This window comes from Aquila chrysaetos, unplaced genomic scaffold (genome assembly GCF_900496995.4).
Source record: "Aquila chrysaetos chrysaetos unplaced genomic scaffold, bAquChr1.4, whole genome shotgun sequence".
Classification (NCBI taxonomy): domain Eukaryota; kingdom Metazoa; phylum Chordata; class Aves; order Accipitriformes; family Accipitridae; genus Aquila; species Aquila chrysaetos.
In genome coordinates, this window is record NW_024470398.1 from 54996 (window position 1) to 76034 (window position 21039).

The 21039-nt window shown below is 58.4% G+C and overlaps 2 protein-coding genes across 2 annotated transcripts; one reads left to right on the forward strand and one right to left on the reverse strand.

Annotated features, from left to right (window-relative positions):
- Positions 1-203: 203 nt before the first annotated feature.
- TUBB (tubulin beta class I) lies at positions 204-7660 on the forward strand. The gene is made up of 4 exons (XM_030006827.1): positions 204-409; positions 3583-3691; positions 3935-4045; positions 5319-7660. The coding sequence occupies exons 1-4, from the start codon at positions 353-355 to the stop codon at positions 6374-6376; spliced, it is 1335 nt and encodes a 444-aa protein (XP_029862687.1). The 5' UTR covers positions 204-352; the 3' UTR covers positions 6377-7660.
- A 569-nt stretch (positions 7661-8229) lies between these two features.
- Positions 8230-16782, reverse strand: FLOT1 (flotillin 1). The gene is made up of 12 exons (XM_030006828.2): positions 16609-16782; positions 16433-16508; positions 15931-16021; positions 15306-15449; positions 14659-14778; positions 13847-13942; positions 13208-13360; positions 12501-12682; positions 11848-11893; positions 11064-11201; positions 8922-9086; positions 8230-8805 (listed from the first exon to the last, which is right to left on the reverse strand). Exons 1-12 carry the CDS (start codon positions 16649-16651, stop codon positions 8773-8775), a joined length of 1287 nt encoding a protein of 428 aa, XP_029862688.1. The 5' UTR covers positions 16652-16782; the 3' UTR covers positions 8230-8772.
- Positions 16783-21039: the final 4257 nt, after the last annotated feature.

The window sequence follows — 21039 nt, forward strand, 5'->3', positions numbered from 1 at the left end:
GCTATCATAGAGCTCGGCGCGCAGCGCGCCCGCCTTCCAGCCACAGAGAGATGGCAGAGCGACGCCAAAAAGGGAGGGCGGTGCAAACAGCGGGATTGGGGAGCGGCCTCCCGCCCTCGCCGTCCAATGGGAGCGCGGTGAGCGGGCGGCGCCGTCCAATGGGAGCGCGGGGCCGGCCGCCGCCGCTTTGTCTATATGAGGCGCCGCGGGGCCGTGGGAGCCGCCATTGTCGCCGCCGCCGCGCTCGCAATAGCGCTCCCGCCTTAAAGGGGCCGCGCCAGCGAATCGCCCATCAAGACCGGGTGGGGCCCACCTCTCCGTCACCGCGCCCAGCCCGACCCACGTTGCCACCATGAGGGAGATCGTCCACATCCAGGCGGGCCAGTGCGGCAACCAGATCGGGGCTAAGGTGAACAGCGGGCGGGCAGCGTCGGGTCGGAGGGGGCTGCCCCCCCCCCATTCTTCCCTTGCGGCGCGGCCCCTTTTAAGAAGCCCCTCCCCGCGCGCAGACAAAGGCGGACCCGAATCGAGGCGATTTCAGCCTAAAATCGTTCCTTTCCCACCCGCCGAGGGCCTGAAATGAAAAGCGCGGTGTCGAAATAGAGGGGTTCGGCCTCAAAACGAAGCGGTTCGGCCCCAAAATGGAGGTTTCCGGCCTCAAAATGGGGGCGCCCCGCCCCTCCCCCCCCTTTCTTCTCACGCGGCCCCAAAATGGCGGTTTCCCGCCGCGCCTGAGGGCAGCGGCCCCCGAATGCGCCTTTTCAGCCACCAAATAACACTTTACTAGAAAAATGTTATTTTCCCGGCCCCCTGAATTCCCCCTTCGCGATATTCGGCCCCCAAATCCCTATTTTTGCCGGGATTAGGGAATTTTCCGCCCTAAAGCGGGAGGTTAAAGCCCTCAAATTGAGGGGTTTAGCCCCAAAATAGGGGTTTTCACGCACCCCTTCCCCAAGCGTTGTTTTAAAATCCGAAATTGTGCTGGTTTTACATCAAAATCGTGGCATCCCGCGCCTTGCAGCTTGCTTGGCCCCAGAATGGCGGGTTTTAGCCCTTAAAAAACGGGTTTGCACCCCCCTCATCAGGTAGTCTGACCACAATATAGGCGCTTTTCACTCTAAAATGAGAATTCTATGCCCCAGAATAAAGATTACTGCCCCCAAATCGGGGCGTGCCGCCCACAGCGTTTTGGCCCCAAAACGGGGGGCTTCCGCCCCAAAAGAAAGGTTTTCTAAGCCCAAAATCAAGGTTTTTCAGCCCCCAAATAGGGGCGTGCCGCCTCTCAAGAGGCTCTTTTGGCTCCAAAATGGGAGTTTTTCACCCCCCAAGTGAGATCCTTTTGTCCCACAACAGAGATTTTCTTTTCCAGCTCCAAAATGGGGGTTTGGGACCCAACATAGAGGGTTTTCAGCTCCTAAATGGAGAGTTTTAGCCTCAAAATCGGAGTGTCCGGCCCCAAGATGGAGGTTTTTCGGCCTCGGAATAAGCTTTGTTCGCTGAAATGGAGGTTTTAGCCCTAAAATGGCCATTTCTGCCCCCAAAAAGAGATTCTGGCCCTGAAATAAAGTTTTTTAACCCCCAAATGATTGCTTTTGTCCCCAAAATGGATTTTTTTAATGCTAAAATGAGGCTTTCACCCCGCAAAAGCTTTTTCCAGCCCCAAAATGGAGGTTTTCAGCCTCAGAGTAAGATCTTTGTTCTCTGAAATGGCATTTTCCAGTCCCCAAACAGGTTTATTTTTGCTCCCAAATGGGCTTTTGAGGACCAAAAAGGAGCTTTTCAGCCCCCAAAGGATTTTTTTCAGTCAAAAGTGGAGTTTTACGCAGCTAAAATAGGGGATTCCAGCCCCCAAAATGGAGGTATCCAGCCCCAAAATGGAGGTCCTCAGCTAAAGAATAGGATCTTTGTGTTCCCAAATGCATTTTTTCTGCCCCAGATTAAGGAGTTTTGCTCTAAAATTGAGGGTTTTTTTACTCCCAAGTAGGGTTTTTTTTTGATGCAAAATGGTGCATTTGGCCCCAAAATGGATGATTTAGGCCTCGGAATATGCTCTTTTCCATGGCGGAATAATTTTTTTTCTGCTTCACAATAGAATTTTTCCACCCTTTAACATTTTTTTCAGCACCAAAATTTTTTTTTTTTTTTGACACTGAAATCAGGCTTTCCCTTCCCAAATGACAATTTTTGTCCTAAAGTGGATGTTTTTGGCCCCAGAATAGGATCTTTGTGTCGCCAAACCGAGTTTTCAGCCCTCAAAATGGAGGTTTTCAGCCCCAGAATAGGATCTTTGTTCTCTGAAACATCTGAAGTGATGCTTTTTGACCCCAAAAAGCATTTTTCTGCCCCGGAATGGGGTTTTCAACCACACAATTGCAATTTTTAGCCCCAAAATAGGTGTTCCCCGCTCCAGAATTACTTTTTTTTTTTTACAGCTCTGAATTAAAACCTTTTTGTTCCCAAGAAGCATTTTTCTAGCTGCAAACCGAACTTTTCAGCCCCAGAATTGGTTCTCCCTTCCGCCCCCCCCCCCCGGGACTTTTTCATCCCATAATTAAAGTTTTAGCTACAAAATGCTCCTTTTCTGCCCCAAACCAGCATTTTTGACCAAAAATTGTAATTTTATCTCACTAAACCCTGCAGTGTTTAAACACCCATAAATGCAGATTTTTCAGTCTCCAGAATGATGTTTTTTAACCCAAACCGGCATTTTTAACCCATTTCTCCACCATCAGCCCCAAATTGAGGCTTTTTGGCATGTTTTCACCCGCAGGGCGTGGCCCTGTCCCCCCCTCCCCCCCTCTCATGACCTTGGGGGGGGTGTCGGGGTCCCCCGGGTGCCTGCCCCTCCCCCACCCTTTGTTCCCAGCCGCCCCACCCCCATGGGCAGATTTTGAGGAGGGAAATTGAAAATTTGGAGATGTATCTTTTTTGGAGGGAAGGAGTGGGTATTTTTTTTGGGGGGGGGAGGCAAATTTGGGGTGTTTCTGAAATTAAACATTTTTGGAAGCACCTCCGCATTTCAAACGCTGTTTCCGGTTCCCGCCTGCCCGTTTTTTTTGGGGGGGGTAACGCCCATGTTTGGCCACGCCCCTGCGGGTGGTGAGGCTCTGCCCCTTTGGAGGCGGGCCCCACCCCTTGAAAACAGACCCAGCCCCCTGAGCTTGGCTCCTCCCCCTTAGACAGGTCCCACCCCCAGGGTTGGTGCAGCTGGCATTGGCTCCGCCCCCAGGGTTGGTCTTCCTCTAGGAGTGGCCTCCTCCAGTGAGGCTGCACCCCCTTTTGCAGTCCCCACCCCCTGGGCTGCCTCGTCCAATAAGATTCCACGCCCTCTCAAGGCTCAGCCCCCAGCGTTGGTTCTTCCAGTGAGGCTTCCCCTCCTCCTACCGGCTCCACCCCTTCAGGCACACTCCTAGATCAAGCTCCACCCTCTATATAGACTCCTCCCACCCCAAGGCTGGCCCCACCCACCCTGAAGCCCCAGGGGAGGACCCAGACCTTCCACCCTCCCCGCCTGAAGGGACCCAGGCATTGGCAGGGGCGGGGTGGGGGCGGAGCCTTTCTGACCCCGCCCTTTGTCCCCAGTTCTGGGAGGTGATCAGCGACGAACACGGCATCGACCCCACCGGCACTTACCATGGCGACAGCGACCTCCAGCTCGACCGCATCAGCGTCTACTACAACGAGGCCACCGGTACGGTGTCGCCCTGTCCCCTGTCACCCCCCGCCGGTGTCACCTCTCTGTCCCCATCATCCCCCGCCCCACCCCCTCATCCCTCTCTGCCTGAGACCTGACGCGCTCAGCTCACCCGTCCCCCTCCCCACACCCTCCTTCCACCTCCTCGGGTTTTGGGGTGGTTTCTGGGGGTTTTGGGGGTGGAGGGGTGACGCGGGGTTGTCACCATCACCCCCCTCGGTGACACGGTGGTGTCCCCAGGGGGTAAGTACGTGCCAAGGGCCATCTTGGTGGACCTGGAGCCGGGCACCATGGACTCGGTGCGCTCGGGACCCTTCGGGCAGATCTTCCGGCCGGACAACTTCGTTTTCGGTGAGTCCCCGTGTCACCCTGTGTCCCATGGGGTCCCCCTTGTCCCCCAGCCATGTCCTCCTAGGTGACTTCGGGGTGCCCATCGTGGCAGGGTGGCGGTTTCCTTCATTTGGTGGCTATGAATCTTCCAGTGGTGGCCACCTTTGGGTGACGGTCACCATGGGGTGGGGTGGCGGGTCCCCACCGTGGTGGCCCATGGGTGCCCTTCCCAGTGGAATGACACATCCCTCCTTGGTGGCCCTCAGGTGCTTGTCACAGTGGGGTGGCAGGTCCTTATTGTTCCCTTCTTGGTGGCCAGGGTCTCTCCCTATGTCCCCAGAGCTCTACTGGGAGGGTTATTGGGGTCCCCAAATCAGGGGAATGAAGGTCCCCTAGGAGATGGGCATCTCGCAGGAGCTCAGGGCGCCCATGGGTGGCATGGAGGTGATACCTAAGGAGGATGGTGGAGGTCCATGAGGAGCTCAAGGTACCCCAGGGTGGTCTGGAGGTCCCCAAGAAGGGTACTAAGAGGTCCCCAAGGAGCTTATGGTTTCTAAGGGCCAGCTGGAGGTCCCCAGGAAGAGTGATGGTGGTCCCCAAGGACCTCAAGTGTGGACTGGAGGTCCCCAGGGGTTGGAGAGAGGTCCCTGAGGTGCTCAGGGTGCCCAAGGTTGGCATAGAGATGGAGAAGGGAGAGTGATGGAGGTCCCCAAGGTCCTCAGAAGTGGGCTGGGGATCTCAAAGGAGGATGATAGAGGTCCCCACAGTTCTTGGGGTTCCCAAGGGTCCGGTAGAGACACCCAACAAGGGTGATGGAGGTGCTTAAGGCTCTTGAGGGTGGGATGGAGGTCCCCAAGGAGCTCAAGGGTGAGCTGGAGATAGGCAAGAGCAGTGAAGGTCCCTGAGGCCCTTAGCATCCCCAAGGATTTGCTACATGTCTTCAAAGACAGCAATGGTTGTCCGCAAGGAGCATGAAGTCCCCGTGCGTGGGCTGGAGGTCCCCAAGGAGGGTGATGGAGGTCCCCAAGGGTGGGCTGGAAGTCACCATGGAGGGTAATGGACGTCCCCAAGGAGTGCAGGGTCCCCAGGGGTTGGTTGGACATCCCCAGGGAGGTGGGATCCAGGTCCCCAAGGTGATGAAGGTTGGTTTAAAGGTCCCCAAAGGTGGGATGGAGAGCCCCAAAGTCCTCAAGGTTGGCCTGAAGGCCTCCAAACTGAACAACCAAAGTCCCCAAAGACCTCGGTTTCTCTCTGGGAGCTCCTCCATGACATCCCCACCATGTCCCCACCCCAGGCCAGAGCGGCGCAGGCAACAACTGGGCCAAGGGTCACTACACGGAAGGGGCCGAACTGGTGGACTCGGTCCTGGACGTGGTGAGGAAGGAAGCGGAGAGCTGCGACTGCCTGCAGGGCTTCCAGCTGACCCATTCGCTGGGTGGTGGCACCGGCTCCGGCATGGGGACCCTCCTGATCTCCAAAATCCGTGAGGAATACCCCGATCGCATCATGAACACCTTCAGTGTCGTCCCGTCCCCCAAGGTGTCGGACACGGTGGTGGAACCCTACAACGCCACCCTGTCTGTCCACCAGCTGGTGGAGAACACGGATGAGACCTACTGCATCGACAACGAAGCCCTGTATGACATCTGCTTCCGCACCCTGAAGCTGACCACTCCCACCTACGGTGACCTCAACCACCTCGTCTCGGCCACCATGAGCGGCGTAACCACCTGCCTCCGTTTCCCCGGTCAACTCAACGCTGATCTCCGCAAGTTGGCCGTCAACATGGTGCCCTTCCCGCGTCTCCACTTCTTCATGCCCGGCTTCGCCCCTTTGACGTCGCGTGGCAGCCAGCAGTACCGCGCCCTCACCGTCCCCGAGCTCACCCAGCAGGTCTTTGACGCCAAAAACATGATGGCCGCCTGCGATCCCCGTCACGGCCGTTACCTCACGGTGGCCGCGGTCTTCCGAGGTCGCATGTCCATGAAGGAGGTGGACGAGCAGATGCTCAACGTTCAGAACAAGAACAGCTCTTACTTCGTCGAGTGGATCCCCAACAACGTGAAGACGGCCGTCTGTGACATACCACCGCGTGGTCTCAAGATGGCTGTCACCTTCATCGGCAACAGCACGGCCATTCAGGAGCTCTTCAAGCGTATCTCGGAGCAGTTCACGGCCATGTTCCGGCGCAAGGCCTTCCTCCACTGGTACACGGGCGAGGGGATGGACGAGATGGAGTTCACCGAAGCAGAGAGCAACATGAACGACCTTGTCTCGGAGTACCAGCAGTACCAGGATGCCACTGCTGAGGAGGAGGAGGATTTTGGTGAAGAGGCCGAAGAGGAGGCCTGAGGGCTGGTCGTCCTAGGAAAGCCCCTCGGCCTTTGCTGTCATCGTCGTCCTCGGAGAGCCCTCGTCCTTCAGCGTTGTCCTCGGAGAGCCCTCGTCCTTCACCGTTGTCCTCGGAGAGCCCTTGGCCTTCAGCGTCATCGTCCTTGGAGAGTCCTTGTCCTTCATCATCGTCCTCAGCCTTCATCAGTGTCCTCGGGGAGCCTTTCGTCTTCATCATTGTCCTCTGCCTTTGTCGGTGGCCTCGGAGAGCCCTTGGTCTTCCCTGTTGTCACTGGAAAGCACTTGGCCATTGTCATCAACGTTGGAGAGCCCTCGGCCTTTGTCACCGTCTTCAGAGAGCCCTTGTCCTTCACTGTGGTCCTTGGAGAGCTCTTGGCCTTCGTCATCGTCCTCAGAGAGCTGTTGTCCTTCACCGTTGTCAACAGAAAGCCCTCATCTTTTGTGATTGTCACCGAAAAGCTCTTGGCCTTCATCATGGTTGTCATCAAAGCCCTCAGGCTTTGCCATTGTCACTGGAGAGCCCTTGGCCTTCATCATCGTCATCCTCAGAGAGCCCTCAGCCTTTGTCATCGTCCTTGGAGAGCCCTTGGTCTTCACCAACATCATGGTCACCAGAGAGTCCCAGTCCTTCATCATGGTCACCAGAGAGTCCCAGTCCTTCATCATGGTCACTAGAGTCCTTCGTCATCATCACCAGAGAGTCCCAGTCCTTCATCATGGTCACTAGAGTCCTTCGTCATCGTCACCAGAGAGTCCCAGTCCTTCATCATGGTCACTAGAGTCCTTCGTCATCGTCACCAGAGAGTCCCAGTCTTTCATCATGGTCACCGAAGAGCCCTTGTCCTTCACCATCCTCACCATCACTAGAGTCCTTGTCCTCACACAACCCCCATCAATGTCCTTCATCATTGTCACTGGAGCGTCCCCTCCCCTCTCTGTTGTCACTGTCACCAGAAGGCCCCTGTCATTGCAGAGCCACCCTCCCCTCCGGGTCATCCCCCACTGCCGGGGGTGACATCACCACTAAATTATTGCAGCCCCCTGGCACCCAATTTGCTGCCTTTTCCACCCAAACCCACCACTCCAGCTGCAGGGGGCTCTTGGGTGGCCCTGTCACCCATGTCCCTGGCCGGGGGCTCTCCTGTCCCCTCCCCCCCCAACTCCATAATATTTTGGTTCATTTTTCCCCTTTTTAAGCTTTTTTTTTTTTAATTTTCCTTTTTTTTTTTTTTTCATATTGAAAAGCCGCCCCCGGGCGAGGAATAAACCCGGGATGTAAAGCCACCACCGTGTCCCTTGTCCCCTTCCTGTTCCCATGTCACTTGGCGGGGGGGGGGGGGGGGGCCTTCAGGTCCATGTAGGGGGTCCCATGTGGATCCCCACATCCTTGGGGTCCCCTCCAGGTCCCCGGGGGGGGGGGGGGTGGTCTGCGTCCCACTTGCGTGTCCTCCCCCCTTTAGATGTCCCTGTGTGGGGGTCACTGTATCCTCTTTATGGTCCCCATGTCCTTGGGTGTCCTCTGCAGGCCCTGCCTGCCCCCCCCCCCCCCCCCCCCAGGTCCTTTCTGTCCCCTTTAGGGTCCCTTGGGGGGGGGGGGGGCTGGGAATCCCCTGTCCCCCACACCCCCCCAGTGTCCCCTCTGGGGTCTGCCATAGTACCCATGTCACCTTTGGTGACGCGCCCCCCCCCCCCCCCCCCCCCCCCCAAGTCTTCCACCTGGTGTCACTCTGTCCCCACGTCCCCTCTGGGTCCCCCTACCATGAGGTCCCACCACTGTCCCTTTTGGGGACACCCTGTGTCCCTTCTGGGGGTCCCCACACCCGCCGACCCCCGAGGGACCCGGGTCTGGCCAGTGCAGACGCAGCAGCTTTAATGATCTGGGGACACGGGGACATGTCCTCCACCCTGGGGACACACCAGCCCCTGAGGGGGTGGGTGGGGGATGGCACTGGGGGTTGGTGGCACTTTGGGGACACATTAGCACTGTGGGGTAGTGGTATCTCAGGGGCACAGTGGCATTGAGGGGTGGTGGCACCATGGGAGGACACTAGCGCAGTGGAATGGTGGCACTCTGGGGACATGGTGGCACCGTGGGGTAGTGGCACTTTGGGGACACAGTATCGCTGGGAGCTGGTGGCACTTTGGCGAGAAGGAGGTTCCAGGAGATGGTGACACCATGGGGACAGGGGCTCCAGGGGGTGGTGACACCTCGCAGGTAGGGTGGCACGGTGGCACTTTGGGGACGCAGTATCGCTGGGAGGTGGTGGCACTTCGGCGAGATGGGGGTTCCAGGGGGTGGTGACGCCATGCAGAGGTGGGATCCTGGGGGCGGTGACACCTCGCAGGCAGGGTGGCACCAGCATGTAGTGGCACTTTGGGGACGCGGTGGCACTGGCTCAGGCCTGGCACTCGGACTTCTTCTGGGCGGCCTGTGGGGACAGACGGGAGGCTGAGGAGTGGACCCAGATGTCGTGGTGTCCCCACGCGCAGGGGACCCAGGTGTGACAGCCCCCCTCCCCGAGGGGACGCAGGCATCCGGGCGCACCTGGGTGACGCTGACGCCCGTGAGGGCCTCGACGGTGGCGGGCAGGCGGGTGACGACGTCCAGGATCTCCCCCGGTAACCGCGACACCCCGATGTCCCCGGAGCCACCGGCCACCAACGTCACACGCCGTGTCCCCAGCAGCGGCTGCGCTACCGCCTCTGCCACCTGCCCCCAAAACAGTGGCTTTCATCCCCAAAATACGCAGATCTCACCCCAAAATCTGCCCGTGGCACCCCAAAATCTCCCTCCCCATCAGCCGCCTGTTCCAAAATTGCCATGTTTCACCCCAAAATTATTTCTCAGCACCCCCAGATCACACCCCAAAGTGTGCCTGCAGCACCCCCAAATCCCCCTCCCTGTTAGTGCCTGTTCCAAAATCTCCACATTTCACCCCAAAATACTCTGTTGGCACGACAAATTTCCCACATCTCACCCCAAAGTCTACCTGCGGCACCCCAAAATCCCCCTCTTCCATCTCTGAGTGCTCCAAAATGGCCACGTTTAACACCAAAATCTGCTCGTGGCACCCCCAAATCCCCAGATCTCACCCCAAAATCTGCCCTCAGCACCCCCAAATCCCCCTCCCCATCGCTGTCTGTTCCAAAATCACCATGTTTCACCCCAAAATACTCTGTTGGCACTCCAAAATCCCCAGATCTCACCCCAAAATATGCCCACAGCACCCCAAAATACCCTCTTCCATCACTGCCTGTTCCAAAATCTGCTTGTGTCACCCCAAAATCCCCAGATCTCACCCCAAAATCTGCCTGTGGCACCCTGAAATCCCCCTCCCCATTGCTGCCTGTTCCAAAATTGACGTTTTACCCCAAAATTTTCTGTCAGCACCCCAGAACCCCCAGATCACACCCCAAAATCTGCTACTAGTACCCCAAAATCCCCAGATCTCCACCCAAAATCTGCCTGCAGCACCCCCAAATCCCCCTCCCCATCGGTGCCTGTTCCAAAATCACCATGTTTCACCCCAAAATACTCTGTTGGCACCCCAAAATCCCCAGATCACACCCCAAAATCTGGCTGCAGCACCCCCAAACCCTCCCATTCCATTGCCACCTTATCCAAAATCACCATGTTTCACCCCAAAGTTTTGTCAGCACCCCCAAACCCCCAGATCTCACCCAAAAATCTGCCCATGGCACTGCAAAATCCCAAGATCCAACCCCAAAACCTGCCTCTGGCCCCCCCAAATCCTCTCCCTGCTCAGCTGTCCCAAAATGGCCGTCTTTCACCCCAAACCCACCCCTTAACCCCCCCAAATTCCTCTCTCTGCCCCTCCCAGACTGCCCCCACCCCATAGGGGCACCCCAAAACACCTCCTGGGACCCCAAAATCCTCCCAGGGACCAGGGACCCCCAGATCCCCCCTGGCAACCCCCAAACCACCCCTACTCCATGGGGGGACCCCAAAAATAACCCCTGGGGACCCCCTAAGTGCCCCATAGGGACCCCAAAATACCCCCTTGAGACCCCATAGGGACCCAAAGTCCCCCCAGGACACCCCCAAACCACCCCTACTCCATGGGAAGGACCCCAAATCACCCCCTGGGGACCCCAAAATACCCCCTCGGGACCCCAAATCCCCCCTGGACACCCCCAAACCACCCCTACTCCATGGGGGGACGCCAAATCCATGGGGAGGACCCCAAAATACCCCATGGGGATCCCAAATCCCCCCAAACCACCCCAAATCCAGGGGGGTACCCCAAATCTATGGAGGAGACCCCAAAATACCCCATGGGACCCCAAAATACCCCCTTGAGAACCCCTAGGGACCCCAAATCCCCCCAGAACACCCCCAAACCACCCCTACTCCATTGGAGTGACCCCAAGTCACCCTGTGGGACCCCAAATCCCCCCAGGACACCCCCAAACCACCTCAAATTCATGGGGGGGACCCCAAAATACCCCATGGGGAGCCCAAATCCCCCCAGAACACCCCAAACCACCCCCCAAGTCCACGGGGGGGTACCCCATATCTATGGGGGGGACCCCAAAATACTCCACGGGACCCCAAAATACTCCCTTGAGACCTCATAGGGACCCCAAATCCCCCCAGGACAGAGCCCTGACCACCCCTACTCCACGGGGGGAACCCCAAACCCATGGGAGGGACACCCCAAAATACCTGAGGGAGCCGCTGCAGCACCATGTCGACGACGGCGGCCTCCTGGTACTGCGCGAACGCCTCGGCCTTCGCCGCCGTCTGCGCCGCCTCCGCCCGCGCCCGGGCGGCCACCGCCGCCGCCCGCGCCGCCCCCGTCACCTGCGCGGCACGCCTGGGTTAGCCGGACGCCTGGGGGCCCTGTCACAGCCCCGCCCCGGCCCCGCCCAGACACCTGCGTCCCCTGTCACACCCCGCCCCGGCCCCGCCCAGACACCTGGGTCCCCTGTCACACCCCGCCCCGACCCCGCCCAGACACCTGGGTTCCCTGTCACACCCCGCCCCGGCCCCGCCCAGACACCTGGGTCCCCTGTCACACCCCGCCCTGGCCCCGCCCAGACACCTGCGTCCCCTGTCACACCCCGCCCCGGCCCCGCCCAGACACCTGCGTCCCCTGTCACAGCCCCGCCCCGGCCCCGCCCAGACACCTGCGTCCCCTGTCACACCCCGCCCCGGCCCCGCCCAGACACCTGGGTCCCCTGTCACACCCCGCCCTGGCCCCGCCCAGACACCTGCGTCCCCTGTCACACCCCACCCCGGCCCCGCCCCAGACACCTGCGTCCCCTGTCCACACCCCGCCCCGACCCCGCCCAGACACCTGGGTCCCCTGTCACACCCCGCCCCGACCCCGCCCAGACACCTGGGTCCCCTGTCACACCCCGCCCCGGCCCCGCCCAGACACCTGCGTCCCCTGTCACACCCCGCCCCGGCCCCGCCCAGACACCTGGTTTCCCCCCCCCAGACTGACCTTCATGGCTTCAGCCTCAGCCTCCGCCTGCATCATCATCTGTGACCTGTGGAGGGGTGGGGCTTGAAAAAAGGGGTGGAGCTTCGAGATGGGAGGGGCAGGGGGTCTTCCCATAAGGTGGGGCTTAGAGGGGTGTGGCCTCCCATTGAGGGTGTGGCCCAGGTGATATGGAGGGGTGGTCGAGGGGGTGTGGCCTGGTGGAAGGGGGCATGATTCTCCTAGAGGGGGCGTGGCCTCCCCTCAAAGACACATGGCTTCTCTTAAAAGGGGCATAGCCACACAGGGAGCCTGCATCATAGGGGTGTGGCCTACAAGGGGGCAGGGCTCTCTTTTAAAGGGGCAGTCTTCTCTTAAATCGCCCATAACTTCCATGGAGTAGGGCCCACTAAAATGGGGGTGTGGCTTACTGGAAGGGGGCGGGGCTCCCTTCAAAAGGGGCACCACCTCCCTTAAAAAAAGCATGACTTGAGTGATGGGGCCCAGTGCCCCTTTAAAGGGGCATGGCTTCCCTTAAAGGGGAAATGGCTTCACACACAGTGGTGAGCACCCACCACAATGGGGGTGTGGCTTGGAAGACTGGGGCGGGGCTCCTCTTTAAAGGGGCATGGGTTCACCCAAGGTAGTGGGACCCACCGGGTGGGGGCGGGGCTCACCGCTGGGCCTCGGCCAGGCGCTCGAGGCGGTAGCGCTCGGCCTCGGCGGGTTTGCGGACGGTGGCCTCCAGCTCGCGCTCACGGCGGCCGATCTCGTGCTCCTGCAGCTGCGCCTGCTGCGCCCGCTCCACCACCAGCACCTGCGCCCGCTGCTCCTCGATCTGCTGCTTCGTCCTCGCCACCTGCGCCCGCGGCACCCCTCAGCCCCGTGACGGCACCCAGGCGGGTGGAAAGGGTGCGGGGGGACCCAGGCAGTTGGGAGAATTCAGGCACCCCAAGGGACCCAGGTGTTTCGGGGGGGACAAAGGTGCTGGGAAGACCCAGGTGTCCAGGGGATCTGAGTGTCTGGGGGGGACCCAGGCACCTGGGTGGGACTCGGGTGACTCGGGGGGACACCTAAGCATCCCAGCAGACCTAGGTCTTAAGGGGGAACCCAAGTGTTTAGGGGGGACCCCGGGAATCTGCGGGATACAGGTGTTTAGGGAGGACCCAGCCATCTGGGGGAGGGACCCAGGCACTGTGGGGCTGCGTGGGGGGGACCCGGGTGTCCTGGAGAGGGGACCCACGTGTCCAAGACCATGTCAAGGAGAAACCCAGGTGTGTGGGGGTCCCAGGTAGGGTCCCAAACATCCCAGGGAGGAGACCCAGGCATCTTGGCACGGGGGACACCCAGGCACCTGGGGGGACACCCAGGCGTTCCAACGTACCTGCAGTTGGTAGGCCAGGTCGGCCTGGGCCTTGCGGGCATTGACGGCGGCATCGCAGAGCGCCTGCTGCACCTGGAAGTCGCGCTGGGCCTGCGCCATTGCCGTCTCGCTCAGCAGCTGCGCAGAGACCTGCTCCTGGCGCGCCCGTGCCTCCTGTGGGGACATGGGGACATGCGAGACGCTGGGGCACACAGGGACAAGGAGGGATACAGAGGGATGTGGGGACAGTAGGAGATTGGTAGGCATGGGGACACTGCAGGGACAGCAGGGGATGCTGGGGGCTGGGACATGGTGACACCATGGGACTAGAGAGGTGGGGGGACATTGGGGGACATGGGGACACCAGGGGACAGGGGAGATACTGGGAAACCATGGGCATGGGGACATTGAAAGGGGGCCCATGAGGACACAGGGGGTTGGGGGGCACACGAGGAGACTGGGGAGCCCAGGGACATTGAAGGGGGACATGGAGACATTTAGGGACAATGTGGTGACATCAGGGGTGCGGGGGGAGACAACACTGGCACATTGAGGGGGGACCTACAGACCTCAGTGAGGAAATGGGGGGGACATGGGCACATATGGGACACGGGGAGGGGGCCCAGGGGGACTCGAGGGTGATAGAGGTGACAGACTCACGCGGATACCAGCATCCCGCTTGGCCTCGGCCTCCCCCACGCGGGCATCGCGCTGGACCTGTGCCGTGCGGCCCTTCCCCAGCGAGTGCAGGTAGTCCTGGGGACAAGGGGACATGGGGACACTGTCACACTCCTTGTCTGTCCCCAACCCTGACCATCTATGCCCCAGCAAGCGCTGGTGGCCCTGGGGACACTGGAGATGGCCCCATTCCTGTATGGTGTCCCCATCTCTGTCTGGATGTCCCCAGTCCCTGCACCCACCCTGGTGACCCTATTCCCACCCAGGAACAGTGTCCCTGTCCCCATTCCAGTGTCCCCATCCTTCACCTGATGTCCCCACCCCCATATCCCTGTCCCCACACCACCAGTTCTCTGTCCCTGTCCCACTGTTTCCATCTCTCTGTCCCCACGTCCCTTTTTCTGTGACCCCCATCCCTGGGTCACTGTCTCCATCTCTAGGTCACAGTCCCCATCCCCACAGCTCCCTGTACCTCCATGTCCCCAGCCCCACTGACCCCACCAATGCCTATGTCGTGCCCCCCATGTCCCTGGTTGACCGTTGTAGACATCCTTCAGGATGTAGCTGACCACGCTGACACCCACGTCCCCACTGTGTCCTGCCTGGTGCCACCTGGTTGTCATGGATGTCCTTTAGGGGGTAGCTGACCATGTTGACACCCTTGTCCCCACTGTGTCCCCCCCGGTGCCACCTGGTCGTCGTGGATGTCTTTCAGAGGGTACCTAACCATGTTGACACCCTTGTGCCCACCGTGTCCCCTTGTGTTCCCCCTCGTGTGTCCCCCCCGGTGCCACCTGGTCATCGTGGATGTCCTTCAGGGTGTAGCTAACCACGCTGATCCCCATGTTGACGAGGTCGGACGAGGCCACTTTGAAAACCTGTTCTGAGAACTTCTGCCGGTCCTTGTAGATCTCCTGGGGGTGGGACACCAAGGGGTGGGGCTTAGGGTGGGTGGGGGCATGGGGGCGTGGCCTCACAAGGGGGTGGGACCACCAGGGTAGGGCTTGGGTCAAGGGGTAGTGCTCCCACCAGGGGAGTGGCCTCAAGCACAGAGGGTGTGGCCTCCATGAAGGGTGTGGCCTCCATGAAGGGTGTGGCCTCCATGAAGGGTGTGGCCTCCATGAAGGGTGTGGCTTCACAGGCCAAGGGGCCATGCTTCTGCCAGCATGCCTGGGGGTGGGGCTTCCACCTGGGGGTGGGGCTTCCACCTGGGGGTGGGGCTTTTGTGGAGAAGCTTCAGCAAAGGAGTGGGGCTTTGTGGGGTGGGGCACCCACCAAGGGGTGGAGCCTCAGGGGCGGGGCTTCCACGGGGAGGGCAGGGCTTCCACGGGGAGGGCAGGGCTTCCACGGGGAGGGCAGGGCTTCCACGGGGAGGGCAGGGCTTCCACGGGGAGGGCAGGGCTTTGTAAAAGGAGCGTGGCTGGGCCTCCCCCCGCCTCACCTCCACAGTCATGTGGGCCATGATGGCGCGCTGGTGGCCCTCGAGAGTCTCTAGGGCGATCTGGGCGATCTCGCTCTCCGACTTGCCCAGGAACATCTGGCAGGCGGCTGCCAGCATCTCCTTGTTCTGCCCCTGGATCTTCACCTGAACCCGACCAGGAGAACAGCCAACCTTGCACGAGCGCCTTGCACGCTCACACACGCCCTGAGGGCAGGGGGTCCCACCACTGCTGCATGACCCCTTTAAGAGCTGTAGGCCCACCACGATGAGGCCCTTTTAAAATGCTGCTGCCCCTTACCGAAGCGGGGGGGGGGGGGGGAATGACAGTGCCCTTTTAAGAGAGTGCTGCCCCCCCCCCCCCCTTGCAGAGGGTCGGGGGGGGGGGGCACCACTACAGGACCCTTTGAAGGGGATGCTGCCCCCTCCCAGAGAGTGTTGGGGAGGGGGATTCCCCATGGCAGGGCTATTTTAAGGGACCCCCCCCGCCCCAACAGCACTGGGTGGGGCCCGCCCCAGCACCACTTAAAAGGGGCAGCACCGGTCCCTCCTGAGGAGGGGTGGTGGCAGCTGTAGGGACACAGGGACAGCATGGGAACATGGGGGGGGGACGGGACAGGGGGGTTACCTGAGCGATGCCGGTGACGGAGATAGGGACGCCGTGGCGGGTGTACACCTTCTCACTGCGCACGTTGAGGGTCAGGGTGTTCAGGGAGATCCTGGGGGAGGACGGGTCACCCCACTGTCACCCCGTGTCCCCCATATTCCCTCTCATGTCACCACATCCCCCATCCTGTGCCCCCCCCCCCCCAGTTCCTGTGTCACCCCCCGTGTCACCACATCCCCCCCTCCTGTGTCATCCCCCACCCTCCCTCCTGTGCCCCCCCCCCAGTTCCTGTGTCACCCCCCCTTGTCACCACATCCCCCCCTTCTGTGTCACCCCCCCCACCCTCCCTCCTGTGCCCCCCCAGTTCCTGTCACCCCCCTTGTCACCACATCCCCCCCTCCTGTGTCACCCCCCCACCCTCCCTCCTGTGCCCCCCCCCCAGTTCCTGTGTCACCCCCCCTTCGTGTCACCACATCCCCCCTCCTGTGCCCCCCCCCCCCCCCGCCGCAACGTGTCCCCTCACCGCTGGATCTGCTGCAGACACGGCACCACCAGCACCCTCCCCCCAGCCACCATGACGGGGGGGCTGCGGCAGAAACCTGTGGGGACATAGAAGTAAATGGCGACCCAGGAATCCCGGGGCAGGGGGGGGATACGACACCCAGGAGTCTGGGGCGGGGGGGGGCGACGGCGACTCACCCGACACCACCATGGCCTCGTTGGGGCCACACGTGAAGAACATCTCGGCGGGGAGACCCCGAAATGAGACCGGGGGAGCCGGCACCGTCCCCCCCCCCGTCGCCTCAGCCCCTCCGGTCCTCCCGCTGAGGCGCGGCCCCACCCACCGCGAAGCCTCCACGATCCCGACAGCCTCCGCAGCAGAGCCGACTTCCCTCCCTTTCTCCCCGTTCTGCCCGGCGACCCGGGACGTCACGAGTTCCTCGTCTCTCTATTGGCCGCGCCGCCAAAGGCGGGAAGGGCGGTCTACGGCTCTGTGAGGAGAGAGGGACGTCATTTTGTGGCCGGACGGGTTGGGAGTGGGGTAGGGCGGTGAGTCGGGGTGGGATGGAACGGTACTGGGGGAGGGGAATGTTATTGTAGGGTCTCCTGGGGCCGTGCACAAACACTTGCAGACACCTCCCTGGTGCTGGGGCGGGGGGGGGGCGGGAATGTTACCGTAGGGGGCTTGGGGGCACTTTATCCCTACGGGCACAGTTACTATTTCCACGAAATATATTGTTAGCAAAACAAGATGCGTTTTAATGCTGTTTCACCCACATTTGCAGTTCCCTCTGGGGTTGCATCAGAGCTTCAGGGTGACTTGGCGCTTTGAAACACGGTCTGCGGCTGGGTGCTGTTTGTCTGCGTCTCTGGAAATGCAAGCGGACCCGGAGCCCCCCGCCACGTTCCTCGCGCTGCGGCTCTCCACCAGGTTGGTCTTGCTCCTGGCACAACCTGGGGGTCAGTCATGGCAGAATAAGGTGGTGATTTTGTCCCTGGGTGGGGGGTGGCTGGAGCTCATGCTTGTTGGGGATGTGAAGGTCAAAGCTGACCTGGGCTACAGTGACCGTGAGGTGGCGGAGCTCAGGATCCTGAGGGCAAAGAGGGTGAAAAGCAAGGTTGCAACCCTGGACTTCAGGAGAGCACTTTGACTTCTTCAAAGTTCTGCTTGGAAGAATCCTGTGGGATAAGATCATGGAGGGAAGGGTGTTACCAAAATAGATTTGCTTGTGTTTTTCTTTTCTTCTAGTTCATAGCCCGGTACCAGAAAGAAGGTAGCAGAAGTACACACTAGCTAAAACCCCCAGTTTGGCTTGGTGTTTTCTCACAGCAAACCCACTTGTACAGGCGAAGTCACTCTTGGTCAAGTTCTCTTGCGCAGGGCTTTGAAGCCATCTTTACCTTGTAGCTTTTTCTTGTATAATAAACGGAGGGCCCAAGAAAACTGGTTGATGTTCACAGATGACGTCTGTGTTTCCCACGTTCCACCCCCTTGCTCAAGAGACCACTTCCACTGGGGCTGGCAAAGCTGGAGGTGTCCATTTGCACTTGTGGGGTGTAGCACCAAGTAATTTAAAGGCACGCAACAAACACATACAGAAAAAGCAATAAACGTATCTCTACAATAATGCTTTGAATCACGTGTCCCACCCATCCTGTCAGGGAATTAAACCACTCAGCCCACCAGGCACCACCAGTAGATTGTTTCGTTTGATGCATTAAGTCCTGAAGATGCTGAATGTCATCCTCTATGCTGGCTGATTCATCAGTTATGTTGAAGGAACACATGCCTTTGAAATCGAAGCAGTGTTTATGGTGTCAAAGGAGGAAATGCTCCACCGCCAATCAATTTTGTAATGTTCATTGGTATATGACCACTGCCTACACAGAAAAAGTAGCAATGAGGAACACTAATAACAAAATCACTTAGTATAGCATAATTCTGTAATACAGCTACTGGGGTTGGCATGCCAATGAAGCACGTTGTCAAAAGATCTGCAGCTGTTAATCTTCCCTTAAAAAAAAAGGCAGATGAGTTAGTTACAGTAGAGGCTAACGAAATCCAAGTATTTGCATGTTGATCTTGCGGAAATGTATTCAGGGCACGTGCTTGTCATACAAGACGACAAAGCACGACAAGCCAACCTGTGGTAAGGGAGGAAAACGGGAGTGTTGTCTCCTTGCAGTAATACATATGCCGTTGCTCCAGCTGTTTCAGCAAATATTAGTCCGGGTTTGAAAAGCTGATGTGGGGCAGTTGCCCACATGGATTGGAGAGCTATGGCTAGGTCTTTAAAGTTTGAGGGAGATAGGGCCCCTTTTATTTTGTCCCACCCTTTCACCAGGCCTTCCAGGTTGGGAGTGGGCAACCAGTCCATCACCTCCCTGAGGATGATTCCCTTTGAGATACACTGTGGACAGAGGGTATGTCTTTTATTGTCAGGAGGCCGTGTCAACCTCGTCGGAGGTGGGAGTCGAGAATCGTACAGGGGCTTAGGTTCTATTTCTCCATTCTCTTCCACCTCCTGAAGTCTGCTTTAGATTTTGTCTCTCCCTGAGTGGTGAATCCCATCCGTCTCCCGTAATTAATCAATTCCTGTGTTATTTCTCCCCATGTCATCTCTGGGGGGGCCTCCCCTTCTTTGGGGTGCTCTCAAGTGATCTTGTAGTTGTACTGTATACAATTTCAAGGCATCAGGCAGTCCCCTTATAAGAGGATGCAACCTTTCAGGGTCTGTCACGTGTTGCATGGGAGATGACTGTTGTGGAACCAGGAATCGATCATGCATCAACTGGAGACAGGCAGTTTTTTGTACACTCTGCAAAATGTGACCTACTGTAGGCGTTTTAATTGAAAAGGGGTCTCCCCTCTCCATAGGATCCAATCCACATGGCCAATATGCTACTCTTTGGGTCAGGGACCACGGCTCTCTATTGTCATCTGTAATTAGGAAAACTCCCAGACCCCAATATCCCCTTGCCTTATCCTCACTTAGCAGGATGCAGTCACCCCCAGCAAGGGATACTCTCCACACATACTCAGTTTCCATTTCTCGGGGTCCCTGGGAATATTTTTCCTGAATTTTAGCCAAATCAGTGGGGGAACGAGAGACAATGTGGGTGGTAACTTGTTGGGCTCTTCCTTGGCCACCATCCACAGTCTCAGTCTTAAATCAAAGACTGCATTGTGACTTCCCCCATCGCAAGAGGAAACATTTCCCTTATCTGTCCTAGGTCTTCAAAAGGATATGATTTTGATTCTTTTTCCCCATCAGAGTCTGCATCCACATTTTCTACACCAATCTGGGAGTGAGTTTAATCTAATTGCTCCCTTAATACCCTTTTCCACTCCAAAGCCTCCATCAGAGCAGTACGTAACCTCTGGTTAGTCACTCAGTCAGCGGCAAGTTGATTAGAGACACTTCTTGTCTCATTTTCCAAATGCTCCTGCAAAATCTTTGCTAAATCTTGAAAGGATTTTATCATCTTTCCTTCTGCTTGTCAGGTCACACGTTTGTTCCATGGTGCTGCCACAAGAATGGCTCCTAAAACCACACAAACCGATGTTATGCCAAGGGGGAAGAGTTGGGCATGGTAACCCTCTAATCTCTCCAAGAGAGAAATAGAGTCTACAGTCAGATTTCCAAGGTGGGGCATAGTGGGAGTCATACCAAGGGGAAAGAGCTGGGCACTGTAGGCACTTAATCTCTCCAGGAGAGAAGTAGGTCTCTGGTCAGATCTCCCAGGGGGAGCATAATAGGGACACAATTACAAGGATCAGATGTTTTTAGTAGTCCCCTGGGAACTACCTCTACACACGGACCTCCCAGGGAGACTGCAACAAAATCAGATTATTAAGTCCTCTGAGTACCATCTCCCCTTGTGTATGACTCCTCTCAGAGAGGGGCCACAGTAAGGACCTAGTCCCAGTGATTGCTTTAGCAATACCAAGGAAATCCTGTTGACTACGCCAAAAATGTCATGACCCGGACTGGACAGACCAGGGAGTCGTGCTGAATTTGGAATTCCATTGGGCTAAATTAAGGTGAAACGACACCAAACAATCAGTTAAAGATTTTATTCCTGACAGAAGCAAACTGCATTTGGGAGGCATAACAGTAGGTGGCGTGGTTTCTTGCGACAGGAATAGGCATGGAACTACCTCAGTAACCCGTGGTAACCATATACATCAGTTTAGGGAATAAGGAGAGAAAAGGAAAAAGAAAGAGAGAACGATATCACCGGCCCTGGATCCAGCATTGGTTCAATCGGCCGAGGGGTCCAGTTCCGGCGGGCTTGCGCACGTGGGGCTTCAGTTCATGAGCTTTTACCATCTTTGCCCCTCCTTCGGGAGTGCACTCGAACTCCTTCGGCTAATTAGGTGCCCTGATCAGTCTGTGAGCCTTTGGGCTTGGGGGTCGTTTGGGGAGCAACCTCCCCCTCCCTGCAGACGTGATCTTTCGCCATGCACGGTGAGCTGCCCTGCCCAGCCTGTCCAAAGCGGCGTTATCCGAACAGGGAGCTGTGCACCCTCCGGCACGCCCTCCCCCTCCTGTTGCTGATGTCTGGTGCTGAACGGCTTCTCTTCACCTGTGGCTCCATGTTAGGCGGAGTTCATGCAGAGTTCTT